Source organism: Oryctolagus cuniculus, chromosome 7, assembly GCF_051225735.1.
Source record: "Oryctolagus cuniculus isolate XC-2025 breed Fujian yellow rabbit chromosome 7, ASM5122573v1, whole genome shotgun sequence".
NCBI lineage: Eukaryota > Metazoa > Chordata > Mammalia > Lagomorpha > Leporidae > Oryctolagus > Oryctolagus cuniculus.
Genome location: NC_142873.1, coordinates 126,287,888 through 126,307,014, shown reverse-complemented (window position 1 = coordinate 126,307,014; position 19,127 = coordinate 126,287,888). Strand labels below are relative to the sequence as shown.

The 19,127-nt window shown below is 39.7% G+C and overlaps 1 protein-coding gene across 12 annotated transcripts in view; it reads right to left on the bottom strand.

Moving 5' to 3' along the window:
- Nucleotides 1-1,595: 1,595 nt before the first annotated feature.
- The window catches only part of STIL (STIL centriolar assembly protein), a 69,411-nt gene continuing 51,879 nt past the window's right edge, over nucleotides 1,596-19,127 (bottom strand). For 7 of the 12 annotated variants that reach the window (XM_089300724.1, XM_051856491.3, XM_089300729.1 and 4 more), the window contains 3 exons: nucleotides 13,751-13,958; nucleotides 12,220-12,470; nucleotides 1,596-3,881 (listed from right to left, as the gene is read on the bottom strand). In XM_089300724.1, the coding sequence (XP_089156850.1) occupies nucleotides 3,092-3,881; nucleotides 12,220-12,470; nucleotides 13,751-13,958 (1,249 nt within the window). In that variant the 3' untranslated portion in view covers nucleotides 1,596-3,091. Of the gene's footprint in view, nucleotides 3,882-6,484; nucleotides 6,592-12,219; nucleotides 12,471-13,750; nucleotides 13,959-17,380; nucleotides 17,629-19,127 lie in introns of those variants that run through there. The other 5 variants (XM_089300726.1, XM_089300728.1, XR_016211042.1 and 2 more) reach the window with 4 other exon arrangements.

Below are 19,127 nucleotides of genomic sequence, written 5' to 3'. Positions count from 1 at the left end.
CGCTGATCCGAAGGCAGGAGCCAGGTGCTTCTCCTGGTCTCCCATGGGGTGCAGGGCCCAAGCACTTGGGCCATCCTCCACTGCCTTCCCGGGCCACAGCAGAGAGCTGGACCAGCAGAGGAGCAACCGGGACAGAATCCGGTGCCCCGACAGGGACTAGAACCCAGGGTGCCGGCACCACAGGCAGAGGATTAGCCTATTGAGCCACGGCGCTGGCTCACACGTATCTTATAAACAGTGCTCTGTGGGACTGGATGACAAAAATTCAGATAAATGTCACTTGAGGGGCAAACGTCTCGAAAATTTTTAAATCCAATTTTCTCAGTACTAATGTATTTTCCAATGATATCTAAAAGCTATCATAGCAACTAATTTGCCAAATAACTTGCCATAGTGAACCATTCTTTTTGGAGAACTTTCTAGAGTAGCTTTCATTGGTAGTCTCTCTTGTCCTGGCAAGTGTTTAGTAGAAAGACATGTTTTATTCAATTAATCTGCAGTCTAAATTCAGTCCCCCAAAATACTTAATCATCTTATCAGAGGCCTTAACTTAGGTGTGACAACCAAGTAACCGAATCAGATTTTGTCTAAAAAGCCTCAGGTTCAGTATTCATTGCTCACTTGGATTCTTATTTGGTACACAGGTTACAGAGTTCCTAGTGATAAGGAAGACAACTGATGAGGCTCAGTTGATCCCATCACATTGACTGGTTTTACGATAGTGTGCAATATAAACTGTACTATGCTCACTTCTTGAGTGAAATACTGAGGGCTAACCTTAAGCAGAACACACCTGAAGTGGTATAGACAATTCCCTTACTTAAATCTACTTCAGTGAAATATGGATATATATTTCATGCTTTTAAAATAACTAAAGCCTCCAACAGTGTGCAAAGAAACAAAGGGAAAGACATCACCATTGCCATGGCCATATCTTAATTTTAACTTGAAAAGAGCAACAATGTAGCAAAGATGTATGGCCTAGTCCCAGGGGGCACAGAAGAGCACATGACACTAGGTTACTATACATCTGCTTACTAACTATAGATTGTTTTATCCTTATTGTCTCAAAAAGTGACAACTGGAATGGAAAAGTGTTTAGAAATCCCAAATCCACAGCTTTCAGATTACATAGAAAACTTTTTAAAGATTTACTTATTTATCTGAGAGGGACAGTTAGAGAGAGAGAGTGTGAACCCTCTGAAGGTTTACTCCCCAAATGATCACAATGGCTGGAGCTGGGCTGATCCGAAGCCAGGGGCTTCTTCCGGGTATCCCACGCAGGTGCAGGAGCCCAAGTACTTGGGCCATCTTCTACTGCCTTCCCAGGCCATAAGCAGAGAGCTGGATCAGAAAAGAGGAGCAGCCAGGACACAAACCAGCGCCTATTTGAGATGCTGGCACAGCAGCCAGGCTTAGCCTACTAAACCACAGTGCTGGTTGTGGTTTATTTATATAAATAAATGTTTTTTTATATACATATAAAACTTTTATGTATGGTAATCACATCTTAGTTTTGGCAGAAAAGTTTTCCTCTCAAATGAAAGGGGACTTTTTCAATTACATCCAGAAATAAATCACTTAAAACTTAAACCTTTTTTTTTAAAGATTTATTCTTATTTATTTGAAAGACAGAGTTACAGAGAGAGGAGGTCTTCCATCCGCTGGTTTACTCCCCAGATGGCTGCAACAGCCAGAGCTGAGCCGATCTGAAGTCGAGCCAAGAGCCTCCTCCGGGTCTCCCACATGGGCGCAGGGGCCCAAGGACTTGGGCCATCTTCTGCTATCCCAGGCCAAAGATGAGAGCTGGAACAGAAGAGGATCGGAAGAGGAGCAGCTAGGACCAGAACTGGTGCCCATATAGGCTGCTGGCGCTTCGGGCCAGGGCTTTAACCAGCTGCGCCACAACACCAGCCTCAAAACTTAAATCTTAAACAAGGTGGGAGGGGGAGAAAAGAACTGTTTCATATATTCAACACCTTGGATGGATCTCCAAATGTTTTGCTGAGTGAATATAGCCAATTTCAGAAAGCCATACACGATATGATTCCATTTATATGACATTCTCAAAATGACACGAGTCAGTGATGAAGAATGGATCACGTGTTGTTGGGGGTGAAGGAGCCGGGAGGAAGGGTGTGTTTTACGAGTGCATGAGGTGTTTGTGGTGATGCTGATGGTGGTGGTAGGAGAATCTGTCAGTTTCACAGAGCAATACATCAAACAGTAAATAAATATTTGTAAAACTTGTGAACCTTCGAAGTCTGTGCTTTAGTTATTATTATCATTCCCAATGTCAATTTTGTGGTTTTGATAATGTACTATGATTACATCAAATATTATCAATGAGGGGTACCAGGTGAGGGGTAAACCTGAACATTCTATATTATTTTGGGGAGCTTAAAACAAAAGGCAGAGAAGGATCAATTACAGCAGAGAACAAAGGAAGACTTTTTATTAAGTTCTATTAAAAATATTAAGGTATTTGAAAAACTCACTTTATAAAACACACTCATACCCAATAATTTTCTCATCCTGTGGTAGCCAGTGCTCTGTTTAAAATGCTACATTAACATCAACCCATCTGACTGCAGAAGTTTTATTTCCGCAGAGTTTAACAAATACATCTTAATTAAGAGGAAATACATTCCCTGTATAAAACATTTTAAGTTATTTTCAAAAATAACTCTTTCCCTTACACTCCAGAAGGGTGGATTTTGCTCATTTAGCCCAGGTCATGATAATTTCATGCTCTTTCAGTGCCACTGAGCAGATGCAGAGATGCAACCTGCTGGGAAAACGGACTCGCTTCTTAAAACCTCCCGATGAGAGAGTGCATATTCAGAGCTGCGTGGTGTCTGTTCACCTAAGTTTGTCGAAGTAACTGATCTCAGGGTTGGTTGGTTTAAAGGTGCAAGATGGAGAACAGCTCCGACGGACCAACTTAGCCTTCCCACAGACAATCAGGTCACCTGTTCAGCCCTTTGCAATCGGCAGCTACCAAGAGACAGACTGACTCCTACAATGACTAGGAATCTCAAAACTACCAAAAGGCTCTGGGCTTCCTATCACAGGGCAGGGAATTAAAGGTTTAAAATAGCTTGGGCAGCTGTCTGAGCCGCTTCACATCTAAGAAGGTGCCTACTGAATTCATGCTATTCATCTGCTTTAAAGTCTCAGAGGGCTGCGAACTTGCAGGGAACAGTGGAGCTTCCCTCTTGTTTTCCTTCTCAGGATGGTGAGTGAACTCTGCTTTTCCAGTTCGGAGGTTCACTGCAGGACTTGGTTTAAGTTTCTTTAATAAGAAATCTGGGTTTTCACTCGATGGCTGGTTTGCGTTCTGCTCTACAACTGTGTTTGTAATATTTCTCAGCACTGGCATATCTGTGTGGGTGCTCACAGCTTCACAGTTGTGACAATTCCCTACTTCCCAGGCATTCCTGGAAGGCTCTTTCTGACGACCGAGTTGTTCGGGTGTGGATGTGAGATTCTGCATCAGCGTGGGTTCACTCTTGCCGTCCGCACCATTGGGAGGGTCCTCCTCATCTTCACTGTTGTCACTGCTTTGTATGAGTCCGTATCTCTTCATGTATTTTTTGGTTGCAAATGACATGTTGTTTGGTGAGATTAAACTCAGCCCCACTGTGCTTCTGTCTGTATTAATATGTAGAAGGCTGAATGATGAGTCACAATTATTTTGGTTTGATCGAGTAAGAGATAGTTGTGACAGCTGATTTTCATTTAAGTATTTCAGAGCTATAGCATTTGCCTCCATGCTTAAATCCACACCATTGGGGCTTAAACCACTCATGCCAACATTAGCAAGTGACATGTAGTTTAATCCGGAGATCACTGCTTCTGGGCTGATGCATGCCAACACACTGAAAAACACAAAGCAATCATTCATTATTTACCTTATTTTCCCCTCCATTTATTTGAAAGGCAGACACAGGGATCTTCATCTGCTGGTTCACTCCCCAGATGCCTGAAAACGCTGGGGCTGAGCCATGCCCAAACTGGGGAGTCCAAACTCAATCTGAGTCCCTCATGTGGATGGAAAGGAACCAAGCACTTGAGCCATCAACTGCTGCCTCCCAGGTTGTACATTTGCAAAAAGCTGGAACGCCAACCGAGGCACTCGGATAGGGGACGCTGATGTCCCGAGAGTCATCTTAACCGCTGTGCCAAATGCCTGTCTACTTTATTTTATAATAAATAATACCATTCTAAATGTGCTCTATTCTACAGAAGTAGAAAGGTCTTCAGCTTAGAGCTCACAGTGTTTTTTATCTGAGCACTCTAAGTCTTGATCCAGATACATATTTGAGTAATACATATGATAAACTGAAGGTATTCCATGATTTGTAAAAACTAAAAGTGGACACAAATTCATTTCCTAAATTTGTACATCAGTCATGATTTTAAGAACAAATATAAGGCCACAAATGTGATTCAATAATGCCATGAGTCATTTGATTTGCAACTATTAACCCCAAATACAATGAAAGATGAGCTAATACTAAGTGTAAGGTAAAACACAAAAATAAAATCAAACATTTGATGATACAACAGTACAAATGTTGGTAAATGGGGCTGGTGTTGCAGTGCAGTAAATTAAGCCACCCTGTAATGCTGGCATCCCATATGGGAGCCAGTTCCAGCCCTGGATGTTCCACTTCCAATTCAGCTCTCTGCTAACATACCTAGAAAAGCAACGGAGAATAGTCCAAGTCCTTGGGCCCCTGCATCCACGTGGGAGACCCGGTTGAAGCTCCTGACTCCTAACTTCAACTAGCTCAGCCCTGGCTGTTGTAGGTATTTGGGGAGTGAACTAGCAAATGGAAGATCTCTTTCTTTCTCTAATTCTGCTGGTCAAATAAATCAATCTTTGTTTTGTTTTAAAAGATTTATTTATTTGAAAGGCAGAGTTACAAAGAGAAAGGAGAGAGAGAGATCTTCAATCTGCTGGTTCACTCCCCAAATGGCTGCAGTGACCAGGGCTGGGCTAGGCCAGAGCCAGGAGCCAGGAACTCTGAGTTTCTCACATTTGAGCAGGGGTCCAAGTACTTGGGCCATCCTCCACTGCTTTCCCAAGCACATAAGCAGGGAGCTGGATGGGAAGTGGAGCAGCTGCTTGAACTGGTTCTCTTCTCCCATATGGGATCTAGCACTGCAGGCAGCAAGTACTGGGTCATCTGCTGTGGCTTTCCCAGGCACATCATTAGGGAGCTGGATCAGCAGCGGAGCAGCTGGGGCTTGAACCAGCACTCCAACATGTGATGTCTGCATCACAAAGCTGCCCACTAAACAGGATCCTTTTATGATAATATTCAGAGTCACAATACTTTTTGAATAGGCTTTTTCTACTTTTTTTTTGCCCATGTCCTCAAAATGATAAGCAATTTGCATATCAAATGAGAAAACTTGTACATTTAAAAAAAGATGTAAGTATAGTACCTACAGATAATATTAATGAAAATGATTTAATAAAAGCAAATGAAGACTTCTAGTTAAAAATGCTATTTAGAAGAAGACTAGTTTTAATTAGGTCAATGATAAAATATAAAGATCCATGAAGCAGTCAGTACCAGTTAGGAAGCTTCTTCACGCTTTCTTGTCTACTTTAGCTCACTAGTTTCAACTGGGAGGTGGGGATAGAACACTACTACTTTGAAAGTAAAGCCCACCAGTATTACTCAGAACCAAAGCTTATGAACTTGAGTGTAATTAAGATGAAAAGCAAAAAGAGGTCACTCCACTAATCAAATCCTAAAAGCCTTGAGCATAAATATTCTGTTGGAATCTCATTAGATGTGTAGTCACAAAATGATGATCAAAGTCCATGAATAAGTCTGTGTAAAACAGTCACATGCCAACAACTAAGGAAAGCTCAAAATTGTTCCAATTTACTTAAAGATGAAAATCACCCTTAATTTATTGTCCTGATTCCAGATTAGTTATCTCCTACTTTTTTTTTTTTTTTTTCCAGGCAGAGTGGACAGTGAGAGAGAGAGAGAGACAGATAGAAAGGTCTTCCTTTGCCGTTGGTTCACCCCTTAATGGCTGCTGCGGCCAGCACACCACTGATCCAAAGCCAGGAGCCAGGTGCTTCTCCTGGTCTCCCATGTGGGTGCAGGGCCCAAGCACTTGGGCCATCCTCCACTGCACTCCCTGGCCACAGCAGAGAGCTGGACTGGAAGAGGAGCGACCGGGACAGAATCCGGCGCTCTGACCGGGACTAGAATCTGGGGTGCCGGCGTTGCAGGCAGAGGATTAGCCTAGTGAGCCGTGGTGCCAGCCATATCTCCTATTTTTTCAACCAATAAGAGAGAGTCAGGAATCACTCAGAGAGACTGTTGAAGATATATTTTGAATTCCAATGGTCACTCCAAGTTGGAAACCTACAGGTAGAGGTTGCTGCCAGATCTCCATCTCCTGTACAATTTCGTGTTATGTCTGGGGCCTTCTTCCCCTGCCTTCCTACCTCTGGATCCTCTTACTCTCTGCAATGTTCTGGAAGAGGAGAACAGAAAAAATTCTTCTTTCCCCTGCCTCAGCTACTCTTCTGGTAGGAGTATGTGCTCCTGGAGTCTAGAATGGGAACACAAAAGGAATTTTAACACAGACAAAATGGTAAAAGATTGCTGGTTTATAGGATCAGAGGAAAAAAGATTACTTTTCCTGGAATGCCTAGCCTATCACTTGTAATACTGTTTCTATAGGAAAATGTGTCTAAAATTCTAACAATACAAATTCATAAATACCGACAACAATATTACAGAGATAACAAAAATGAATGTTCATTACAAACTTTAGTGATGACTTAAGTGGTTGGGATTTCATTCATTTAGCAAATAACTCATTGAAGGCCCATTAAATGTGGGATACACAGAACTCACAGCTACAGCCAGCCTTCTGCATCCATGGTGCTGCATCCTTGGATTCAACCAACCACAGACCAAAAAATATTCAGGAAAAAAATGCTCCTGTACTAATATATACAGACTTGTGTTCCTGTCATTCCTCCCTATATATAATATAGTGTAACAACTATTCATATAGCATTTATATTAAGTATTACAAATAATCTAGAGATAACTTAGAGTATTCAAGAGGATGTGTGTTAGTTATATGAATATTATGACATTTTATAAGGGATATGAGCATTCATGGGTTGGGGTATCCTGGGCAGGGAGTTCCTGCAACCTATCCTCCATGGATAGTAAGGGGACTGGTATATAATTCTTACAATCTTACCAGACTGTCACAAGCACATGCTAGCATCTATTAGGACAGGTGTTCTGAGAGAACAAAATATCAAGTCTCTGAGAGGTCCAGAAAACCTCAAAAAAGTGCATGACATCTGAGTTCAGCTTTGAAGGATAAGAACTCTGGCAAGCAGAAAGGTAAAAAAATCCATCCCAGATAAAAGTAAAGGCAAAGACCTTCACATATGTCAAAAGCAGGCGGCCAGCGGTGCGGCTCACTTGGCTAATCCTCCGCCTGCAGTGCTGGCACCCCGGGTTCTAGTCCCGGTCGGGGCACCGGATTCTGTCCCGGTTGCCCCTCTTCCAGTCCAGCTCTCTGCTGTGGCCAGGGAGTGCAGTGGAGGATGGCCCAAGTGCTTGGGCCCTGCACCCGCATAGGAGACCAGGAGGAAGCACCTGGCTCCTGGCTTCAGATCAGCGCCAGCTGCAGCAGCCATTAGGGGGTGAACCAACGGAAAAAGGAAGACCTTTCTCTCTGTCTCTCTCTCTCACTGTCCACTCTTCCTGTCGAAAAACAAAAACAAAAACAAAAAAAACAAAAACAAAAAAAAGCAGGCAAGTTGCACTAAAATCACTAACATGTGAAAAATAATTTCTTGTATGTTAGAGAAATAGTGTCTGTGCAGTTTCCTTTTTAATCAATTTTGATTTAATAATTTAATATTTAATAACATTAAATATTAATGTATTGAACATATGATAAGATAAATTTTCAAAAATTTAAGGGTTTTTTATATTTTACATTGGGTTATACAGTATGAAAATACTGCCAATGTTAGTGACCTTTCCTGTGTACCTCTCTAGCACACTACAGCCTTCCTTTTCATAACAGCTAACAGAACACTTTATAATCGACTGTATCTGTGTGTCTTTCCCACTGACTGCAAGCTCTATGAGAGCAAGGGAGTTTTTACTAAGTTATTATGCAATTTCTCATAGCTGGCTCATAGCAGAAGCTCAATACACATTTGCTGAAGTGAAAGTACTGGTGAAATGCTAATATATAGAGCTAACAGGAATGCAAAACCTTACTCTGTGAGAAAGTAATTTAGGGGCCAGGGCTTGGTACAGCACTTGAGATGCTACTCGGATGCCTGCATCCCATTTAGCAGTGCCTGGGTTCATGTTCTGGTCACACATCTGATCCAGTTTCCTCCTAATTTGTACTCCCAGGAGACAGCAGGTAACGACTCAAGTACTTGGTTACCTGTCACTCATGTGGAAGACCTGGATCAAGTTTCTGGCTCCTGGCTTTGGCCTGGCCTAGACCTGGCTGTTGTGGGCATTTAGGGATTGAATCAGCAGATGATGATCTGGCTGTTTCTCTCTCTCTCTCTCTCTCTGCCTTTCAAATAAGTAAAAATTAACAAAAGTAAAAAAGGAAGCCACTTAGCAACAGTTTTAAACTGTTCATTCCATTTTGACTTAGTCTTGCCATGTCCAAGACTATTCTTCAGCAACTAATACTAAAACTGAAAATCACAACACTTGCAAAAGGTGTTTATCATAGCAACATTTAAGACAGAAACTGCAAGCAATCTGACAAGTCACTTCTCTCAGTTCTGACCAGAGAGAAGGGCTAGGTAAACAAATGTTATGTCCATTCAATGCAATATTATATCTCCACTAAACAGGATGCTTACAAAGGGTCACAATAACTTGGGGAACACACTTATTTAAATAGATACCCAAAAAGTTTCTTTGTGTGTGCACATGCATGGACAGCACAGCTGAAACACAAAGCAGTAAAATATACACCCCATCAACTGTCATCACGAAGCTGCACATAAGCAGGAAGGCAGCAGAGCAAGTATATTTTTTATTTTAAAACTGGGCTTTGGAACTAGAGAAGAGTGGTTTTAAAAATCACACTGTGGCGTAGAGGGTGAAGCTGCCACCTGCAGTGCCAGCATCCCATAAGGGCGCTGGTTCTAGTCCTGGCTGCTCCACTTCCTATGTGGCTCTCTGCTGTGGCCTGGGAGGGCAGTGAAGGTTGGCCCAAGTCATTGGGCCCCTGCACCCATGTGGGGGGCCCGGAGGAAGCTCCTGGCTCCTGATCAGTGCAGCTCCTGCCATTGCAGCCAACTGGGGAGCGAACCAGCGGATGGAAGACCTCTCTCTCTGCCTCTCTTTCTCTGTGTAACTCTTTCAAATAAATAGATTAAAAAAAAAAATCTTTTAAAAAAAAAATCACAGCTGTGACGTCTTGGGTAAAATAGCACTTAATTTCCCTGAGGTGCAGCTTCCCCAGTTATAAAACAGGAATAATAGTATCTACCACATAGTTTAGTTGAAGGATGAAATGAAATAGTGCTGCATAAAATTTTAGCAGTTCTGAAACACTACAAGCACTCAATAAACAGTTGCTGGTAGAATTATTTAAGAAAAAGACTGAAAAGAAATATATAAGCAAAATTTTAATAATAGTTGAGTTCAATAGATAAGAATGATTTTTTTCTGTTCTAAAATTTCCAGAATAAGCTTAATTTCTTTGATAATGGAAATAAAACAAGTAACTTCTATTTCCTAAGCAACAGTTTATACTATATTATATGTTTTGTCTTTTTAAAGATTTACTTATAAGTCAGAGTTACGCAGAGAGAGAGAGAGAGAGAGAGAGAGAGAGAGAGAGAGAGAGAGGTCTTCCATACGCTGGTTCACTTCCCAGATGGCCACAATGGCCAGGGATGCACTGATCTAAAGCCAAGAGCCAGGAGATTTTTTCTGGTCTCCCATGCAGGTGCAGGGGCCCAAAGACTTGGGCCATCTTCTACTGCTTTCCCAGGACACAGCAATGAACTGGATAGGAAGTGGAGCAGCCAGGACTCTAACTGGTGTCCATATGGGATGCCGGCATTGCAGGCAGCAGCTTTACCTGCTACGCCAAGGTGCTGGCCCCTATATCATATGTTTTTTAAATTTCCAAATGAAGATATAACTAATATTACTTAAAATGTTTGCCAACTTACACCTCTACAGAAATATTTAATATATTGATTTTTGAACTGAGAATTCTTTTAGATCTGAGAATTGAATTCCTTTTGCATCTGCTTTCATTTCCTTGAGAAAATTATCTTATATGGAACCAAAATCCTATCTGAGTGTATATGAATTTTAATTCATACATAATCAAAATTATCTTATTTTTTATTTTAATTTTTTTGAAAGGCAGTGAGACAGAGATCTCCCATCTGCTGGTTTACTATCCAAATGCTTGCAACAGTTAGGGTTGGGCCAGGATGAAGCCAGGAGTCTGGAACTCTATCTTGGTGGTCTTCCATGTGGGTGATAGGGACCCAAGTACTTAAGCCATCATCTGCTTCCTCTCAGAGTGTGTATTAGCTAGAAGCTGGATCAGAAGTGCAAGAACAAGGACTCGAAGCAAGCAGTCCAATATGGGATATGGGCATTCCAAGTGGCAACAACTGCTGAGCCAAATACCCACCCCAATAATGGAAATTTGAAAAAATGAGTATACCTTACAAAAACCTGTTTTATCATGTTATATTAAGAAAAAATAAAATTACACGTATGGCAAAAGTGATGTTTTTTGCATGTTACTAGTTGAGATGACTCTTTTTTTCATTTTCTAGGTTAAATCATGAGTATATATAATTTAGATAGTACAAATTTATAATATAAATCATTTCAATGATGAGAACAAAATCTTGATTAAAACAATCTGACTACCCCACACTGACACATCAAAAGGACTTTATTTTTATATCATTTTAGATACTTAGAAAACAAATGAAGTTAATTATATACTAAAATTTATTAATTTCAATGTCTCACACTGAAGACATTAACATAGGATGACCATGGTGAAGAAATACAGTATCTAAAAACTACTCTCCCAGGGGAGCCAGACCAGAACTGAAGGGTTCCAGAGTTACCAGGGCAACTGGTGCCTTCCAGCAAAGGTCACCCAGCCTCTGTCTTGCAGCAGCAAAAAGCTGGTCTCATTCTCTACAGCACAGTGGGAACATACATTGGTATAACTATTTGGTGAATGATGTAATATCTAAAGCTTTAAATGCACATACCCTTTGATCCTGCCTACCCAGGAATTTACCTTACAAAGATACTTCCCAAGTACCTGTACAATAATGTTCACTTAGCACTGTTTGAAATTAACAAATAAGACATTCATCCATTAACAGAGTACCAGGGTTCAATGTAGTATAGTACATGGGTACAACAAATATTATGCAGACATTTAAATTTAAGAGAAAAACAATATATGCCTACAAGTATTCAACATAAAATAAGTTAAAAAGATCACATAACTTAACACACACATAGGATATCTGAAGTTTCACAGAACATTTCTAGAAGAATACAAAAGTAACAGGTAAGAAAAGTAACTGTAGAGAAGTCAGACTGAGGAGTTTGGGGAGTGGGGACTTTTGCATTGTATCTTATATACTTCTGTATTGTTCAACTGTTTTCTAAACTATGAATCTGTATTACTTTTCTAATTGGAAAACAACAATAAAAAAAAAAAACATGCTAGCCTTAAATAATATAATTTCCAGACTTTATCCTCTTTTTAACAAGTATGTGCTGAGGTCGCCTTCAGTGAAGAGAAATATGAACAGAAGGGCATGACCTTGCACGTATTCCTAGAAAAAGGAATATTTTTGCTTTTATGATAGCAAAAACACCTAACTAAATACCCAGCTGCTGGTGTAGACACTATCACCACCAGAAAGTCTTTTCAGACACTGCCAATAAAACTCATTTCTCTTTTCCAAAGTATGCTGTTGCCATCTCTACTCAGTCGACATCCTACAGTACCTCTCAAATCACTCATATATGCAACTTTTTTCTCCATCCTGAATAAAACAATCAGTCACATGAACTAAAGCACAAGCTGACACAATTTCTCACCATACTGCTGCAACACATTTAAAATGTGTTAGTCTTTTGAAATGAATTTTTAAGTTACCTGGCATGATCCACTTTATGTGCATTTTTCTTCACTTTAGTGGGAGAATCAATTTTTACTCCAAGGCTTCTTAGCTGCTTAAGAGTTGCATTAAGGACACAATCTTTGTCTACCAGTCCTGAATCACGCTTTTTCTTCTTTGTATGGTAAACATTTTGGGTTCTGGTACATTCGTGGTTAATGATTACTGCTTTGGCAGATGGCTGCTCAGTTTCTTTGGAGGAGCTACTTAATAGATGGTTTACTTGGCCCTGAAGAAAAGAAAAATACACACTTTAAAACCACTATTCAGGCCGGTGCCGCGGCTCACTAGGTTAATCCTCCGCCTTGCGGCGCTGGCACCCCAGGTTTAGTCCCGGTCAGGGCACCGGATTCTGTCCACGATTTCAACTTTTTTTTAAAGGTGTATTTGGTTATTTGAATGGCAGGGTGACAGACAGAATATGAGAGACAGAGAGAGATCTTTGATTCACTGTTGCACTGCCCAAAAGGTTTCAATAGCCAGGTCCAGGCCAGGTCAAAATTAAGAGCCAGAAACTCCATCCTGGTCTCCCATGTGGATGACAGGGCTCAAGTTCTTGGGTCATATTCTATTGCCTTCCCAGGTGTGTTAGCAGGAAGCTAGATGGGACCAATGTAGCTAGGACTTGTAAGCAGACACTTAACCACAATGCCAGCCCCCCAAAATAATATCATGTCAAATTACACAAGCTGTCAGGTATATTTGCAAGTATTGTGGAGTTTTAATGAAAGAAGCCCATCCCAATGATTTCATCCATTTTTTAAAAAAGGTTTATTTTATTTATTTGAAAGAGTTAAACAGAGAGAGGGAGAGACATAGAAAGAGAGAGGGAGAGATCTCCCATTTGCTGATTCTCTCCCCAAATGGTCACAATGGGCAGGGCTGGGCCAGACTGAAACCAGGAGCCAAGAGCTTCTTCTGGGTCTCCTGCATGGGTACAGGGGCCCAAGCATCTGGGCCATCCTCCATTGCTTTCCCAGGAGCATTAGCAGGGAGCTAGATCAGAAATGGAACAGGCAAGACTTGAACTTATGCCATATGATATCTTTTCTGAGTTTTCAAGAGCATAAATTGTCATACTCATCTTCATATTATCCATTTTACATAGCTCACTTCCTTACACTAAGCTAAATATTTAATAAATATCTGCTTATTTGAACTGAAATCATTAAATATTATGATAAATATCTCACTATTTTCCACTTTTCACACTTCCTACAAACTCTTGTTTCTTCTCTAGTACTAACTTTAATTTGAACTTGGCATAACAGGAACACATTTTAAAACTAAGATTTTTCTTCTGGCTAAGTACCCGATGACTGGCATGTTTATAGTGAAATACTGAATACCATAATTTGTGAACAGCTAAAAGAGACAAACGATAATACTGTTAATTAGGAAAAATATTTTTATTTCATGCTCTCAATCAGCTTAAATCTAGGAAAAGTTTAGTATGCACTATACTAAATAAACATCTCACAAAAGATGAAAAGCTCTACATTTTCTTACCAGTAAATCCTGATAAATTCTCTGGTTTTCTGATGGTCCATGTGGCAGGGGTTGCATTACTTGCTCTATTTTTGGTTCCCCTGACGTTTCCGGGTCATTGGCGCCCTCTGTTGGTTGAGTCTGTAAGCACATGCTGACACTCTCCACCAGCCCGCCACTTGGAAAGAACACAGACACCTCAGATTCTTTCCTTTTATCTGGAGAAGAACTGTTTGAAAAGATGTATAAGGCAAGTGTTAGTTAGCAAGCACCTTTAACACAGATGTGAAATGCAGTAACTTGGGAAGGAAAGGGTAAGATTCAACAAACATGTGGTTTTTATTTTCAGCTCTTTGTGATACCATACAAACATTCCATCCTGAAAGACTGCATATAAACTGAATAACACCTTTTAAAAGTTATGTTATTAAGACAACTATCTCTGAATCAGGCTGGAAAACATCAGATGATTTCTTCTGACCTTGATGCAATGAAAACTTTAATAAATTTGTTCACTTAGAATTTAAAAATTATAGTTAAAATCCTTGTCCAAGTAAGGTTCATAATTTGCCATTTATAATCACATTATATATTCGGTGGCATTTATTTTCTATATGCTTTTATGTATTTTTTCAATTTTATACAATAAGCATTAGTTTCAAAATAAAAAACATTTTTATAATACCTTAGGAACAGTGTTAAAAATAAATTTTGTGTTAAACAGTAATCTGTGGCTATTCCAAGAAAATAGGGAAAAGTGTTAATAATAAATATTAGCTAGTATAAAGCTTATTATGGGCCAAGTACAATTTCAAACATATCATATCATTTAATCCTTACCAAAAAAAATCCCAAAGTATATTGTATAGTATCTCCATTAGACAGATGAAGAAAATGGAGCACAGAGAGGTTAAGTAATTAACCTACACAAAGTATGAAAAAAATAAAAGTCACAGGTAATTTAGGACATTTGAGAACCACTGCTAACATTTTAGAGTATTTCCATCTGTTATTTTTTAAGATGATTTGAAATGTGGAGTGACCAAATAAGTGAAGAAGAAAAAGCTTTTTTACAGAATAATTCCGATTTTTAAATGTAGAAGGAATGAGTAAATACAAACTCACTATTAGGGAAAAATACCATCATTGCAGGCAAGATACATAGACGGATGCTAAAATCAAGGGGAGACTGCTTGTGGAGAGGATATTTGCAGAGTTTCCAAACATCTAAAAGGCATGTACTAATTTATTTCTCCTCAGAGAATATCAAAACAGTGAACGTAACTGGCAGACATCACCTTCACTGAGTGATCAGGTTAATAATATATACGACACATACCCATAGGTATGAAGCATAAACGGATATCACAATATCTCTGTGCTATTCTCACCAAAAACACGAAAACTCAAATTAATCATGAGGAAGTATAAGACACATCTAAATTAACAGACATTCTATAAAACAGCTGACCAGCACTCACCCAAAGTGAAAGATAAGAAAAGACTAAGGGGGCTCTAACAGACTGGGTTAAGAAGACACATTAACCACTAAATCAATGTGGTTTCCTATATTGGTCTAGAACAAGATTATTTTTTAAATGATATAAGTAACACTTGCAGTTTATTATCACAGTGCCAATGTTAATTTCCTGATTTTGATGATTCTATCATGGCTAGGTAAGATGTTAACAATAGAGGAAAGTAAACTCTACTGTATTTCCAATTTTTCTAAATCTACATTCAGTTCCTTTTTATCTAAAGAAATTTAATAAGGCTGAGATACTGAAGAACGACTAATATGACAAAAATACAATTCATATCTAATTTAGTAAAATTTACAGAGATCGTTATCATCACCATTTTTAGTACCTTAGACACACTTGTTCTTCAAATAGCTGCCATAGCTATGTCTGGGCCAGGCTGAAACCAGGAGCCAAGAACTTCATCTGGGTCTCCTACATAGGTGCCAGAGGCCCAAGTACCTTGGCCATCTTCCCCCTGCCTTTCCAGGCACATTAAAAGCATTAAAAGGAAGACAGATTGAAAGCAGAGCAGCTGCAACCCAAACTGGCACTCTGATATGCGATGCTGGCATCCCAACTGGCAGGCAGCTTACCCACTGTGCCAAAACACTGGCCCAAAGACACACTGGTCTTAAAATCAGGAGGAAGCTTTGCTAGTAACCCAGCCTATCGCCATCCTTATGAGACTGTATTTAACAACGCCACACTTCTGGATGACTTTCATTTCGGCCTGCTGTGGAAGTGTAAATCCTTATACAGACAGCTGCTTAAAGAGGCGTCTGGTGAGGATGCCACTGTAAAACCATTCTCCAGTTCTCTGCAGTGCAGGCATCAGGACAGCAGTTTTCCAGATTCCTCTCCAAAATGTCCTTCAAGTCACTGATTGGCAATACATTTAAATACTATCCTCCAAATTGGAAATAATTTCAAATATATAAAACTAAATAGTTGGGCTAGTATGTACAAACACAAGTTGACAAGCTAATTCTAGAGGAATATATATGCCTAGAAAGGGAAGGAATCACTTGGTGATTTTAGCTAGAAGCTTCACCAGCTACAAAAACTCCCACAACAGAGACTGATAATACCCTGTGCTTCATCTTGTCATTCAAATACTTATATTCTATTGCATAATCTTTGGACTGGAGAAAGAAAAATGAAGAATATTTGTAATCTTGTAATGGAGTATCCACTTGCCTTTGAAAGATTCACCAGTAAGGGTCCTGCATGTGCAACATTTGTAAGGATATACATTGAACCAACACTACTTCTCCTTCCTTTTAGAATTATAAAACACCTCTAACTCTTCAAATTATATTTATTGGTAGTTCAATTCTGAACATATTTAGCTTATGTATTTTAAGTACTTGGGAAAAACTGGATAGTGGTATTGAAATAGAAATGTAAGTTAGTCATTTAATGATGGATGTGTACAAACTGTTCTTTGGACCATAGGAGAGGCAGAGAATGAAAATATGTAGCTTTTGGATTGATTCATGTTATATTTTTATTGGCTTGATCTTTAGAAACTGACTGAATCAGATATAAATATTTAGTTTTTTTAAAAAGTTTTTAAAAGTTTTAAATGATTGATGTCACAACATGTCTGGCTGCTTATGGACCCTGCTAAAAATGGTAAATCTTTCTTTTGAAACACAGGGAGGCATTCTGAGTCAATTCTATGTACAATTCTCCATTTGTTTTTTGAGTGATAAAGGGTAGTATGAAACAAGGGGACATGGAAATGGTTTATGATATAAGAAAAATAAGGCATTGTTTATGTGCATTTGACAACATTGTATGAAGTACAAAATATTATTTATGGCATTTGCTGATGTAGATTGCTAATGAGAAGTTTGCTAAAAGGTATAAATATTTTAATGCAGGGTTATAGAAATGCAATTGTTCGAATAGCTTAATAATATATGTAAAACTTTTTTTTTTTGATTATTGTTGTGGATTTTCCCCCCAGGAGAAATTTAAGTGTAAAACTGTTATAAGGAATTTTATTTATTTTTTAAAAGATTTATTTATTTATTTGAAAGTCAGAGTTATACAGTGAGAGGAGAGGAGAGGCAGAGAGAGAGAGAGAGGGAGAGAGAGGGAGGGAGGGAGGGAGGTCTTCCATCAGATGGTTCACTCCCCAATTGGCCACCCGCAAGGGTCAGAGCTGCGCTGATCCGAAGCCAGGAGCTAGGAGCCTCCTCTGGGTCTCCCACATGGGTGCTGGGGCCCAAGAACCCAGGCCATCCTCCACTGCATTCCCAGGCCATGGCAGAGAGCTGGATCGGAAGTGGAGCAGCCAGGTCTTGAACCGGCACCCATATAGGATGCCGGCGCTTCAGGCCAGGGCATCAACCCACTGCACCACAGCACCTGCCCCATAAAGAATTTTATTAAGGCTGCTGTATATGGAATTTGTGAATGTTGATGTGAGTCTTCCTTATTTTAAAAATATGGTATACAATTTTGGTTTAATTATGGAATTTCAAATCAACTTCTATCAAAAAAAAGACAAAGCCAAAAGTAAAATATAATTTCAAAAGAACTTCAGTTATATTATACTGCTTAGTTCTCTTGAGCATACAAATATGATACACTGAAAGAGACAGCAAGAATTAAATCATATATAGAGGAAAAGTGCCTTAAAAAGATCTTAAACTGAAGAAAATATTGGCAAATCATATATCTGATAAGGGAAAAAGGGTGACTATCCAAAATATATAAAGAACTCTTACAATGCAACAACAACAAAAAATCAAAATACCTACTTTAAAATGGGCAAAAAACATGAATAGATATTTCTCAAAAAAAAATATTAACAAGAGAAGGATGGCTAACAAGCATATGAAAAGACAAAAAGTATCACTAATCAGAGCAGTCAAATCATACCACCTCTCAACCATTAGGATGACTACTGTCAAGAAACTAGAAACTAGGGGTAGGCATTTGGGATGTTCCTTAGGATGCTGGCATCCCTATCAAAGGGCCTGGGTTAGAGTCCTTGCTCTGCTTCTGATCTAGTTTCCTACTAACGCATATCTGATTCAACAATCTCACCTTTGGGTGTATATCCCAAAAAACTGAAAATAGGTTTTGAAAAGCTATTTCACACCTACATTTACAGGGGGATTATTCATAAGTACCACATGGAGGAAGTAACTCAAATGATCAACGGTGAATGAATGGGTAAACAAAATGTGGAATATACATAAATGGAATATTATTCAACCTTAAAAAGAAAGAAAATTATGTCACATGTCAAAGCATAGATCAACTTTGAGGGCATTATGTTAAATGAAATTAGCAAGCTACAAAAAGACAAACACTCTGATTCCGCTTCTATGATGTATCTACAGTAGTCAAATTCATAGAAACAGGCTTCGATACTGTGGCTTAGTAGGTTAAGCATCTCTGCCTGCAGCGCTGTCATCCCATATGGGCGCTGGTTCAGGTCCTGGCTGCTCCGCTTCCAACCCAGCTCCCTGCTGATGGCCTGGGAAAGCAGTAGAGGATAGCTCAAGTGCTTGGGCCCCTGCATCCACATGGGAGACACAGAAGCAGCTCCTGGCTCCCAGCTTCTAATCAAGCCAGCTCTGAGTGAACCAGGGGATGGAAGATATCCTTCTCTCTGTCTCTCCCTCTTTCTCTCCCTAACTCTGCCTTTCAAATAAATACATAAATCTTAAAAAAAAAAATTGATATAGGGCTGGTGCCATGGCTCACTTGGTTAATCCTCTGCCTGTGGTGCTGGCATCCCATATGGGCGCCGGGTTCTAGTCCCGGTTGCTCCTCTTCCAGTCCAGCTCTCTGCTGTGGCCCAGGAGGGCAGTGGAGGATGGCCCAAGTGCTTGAGCCCCTGCACCCACATGAGA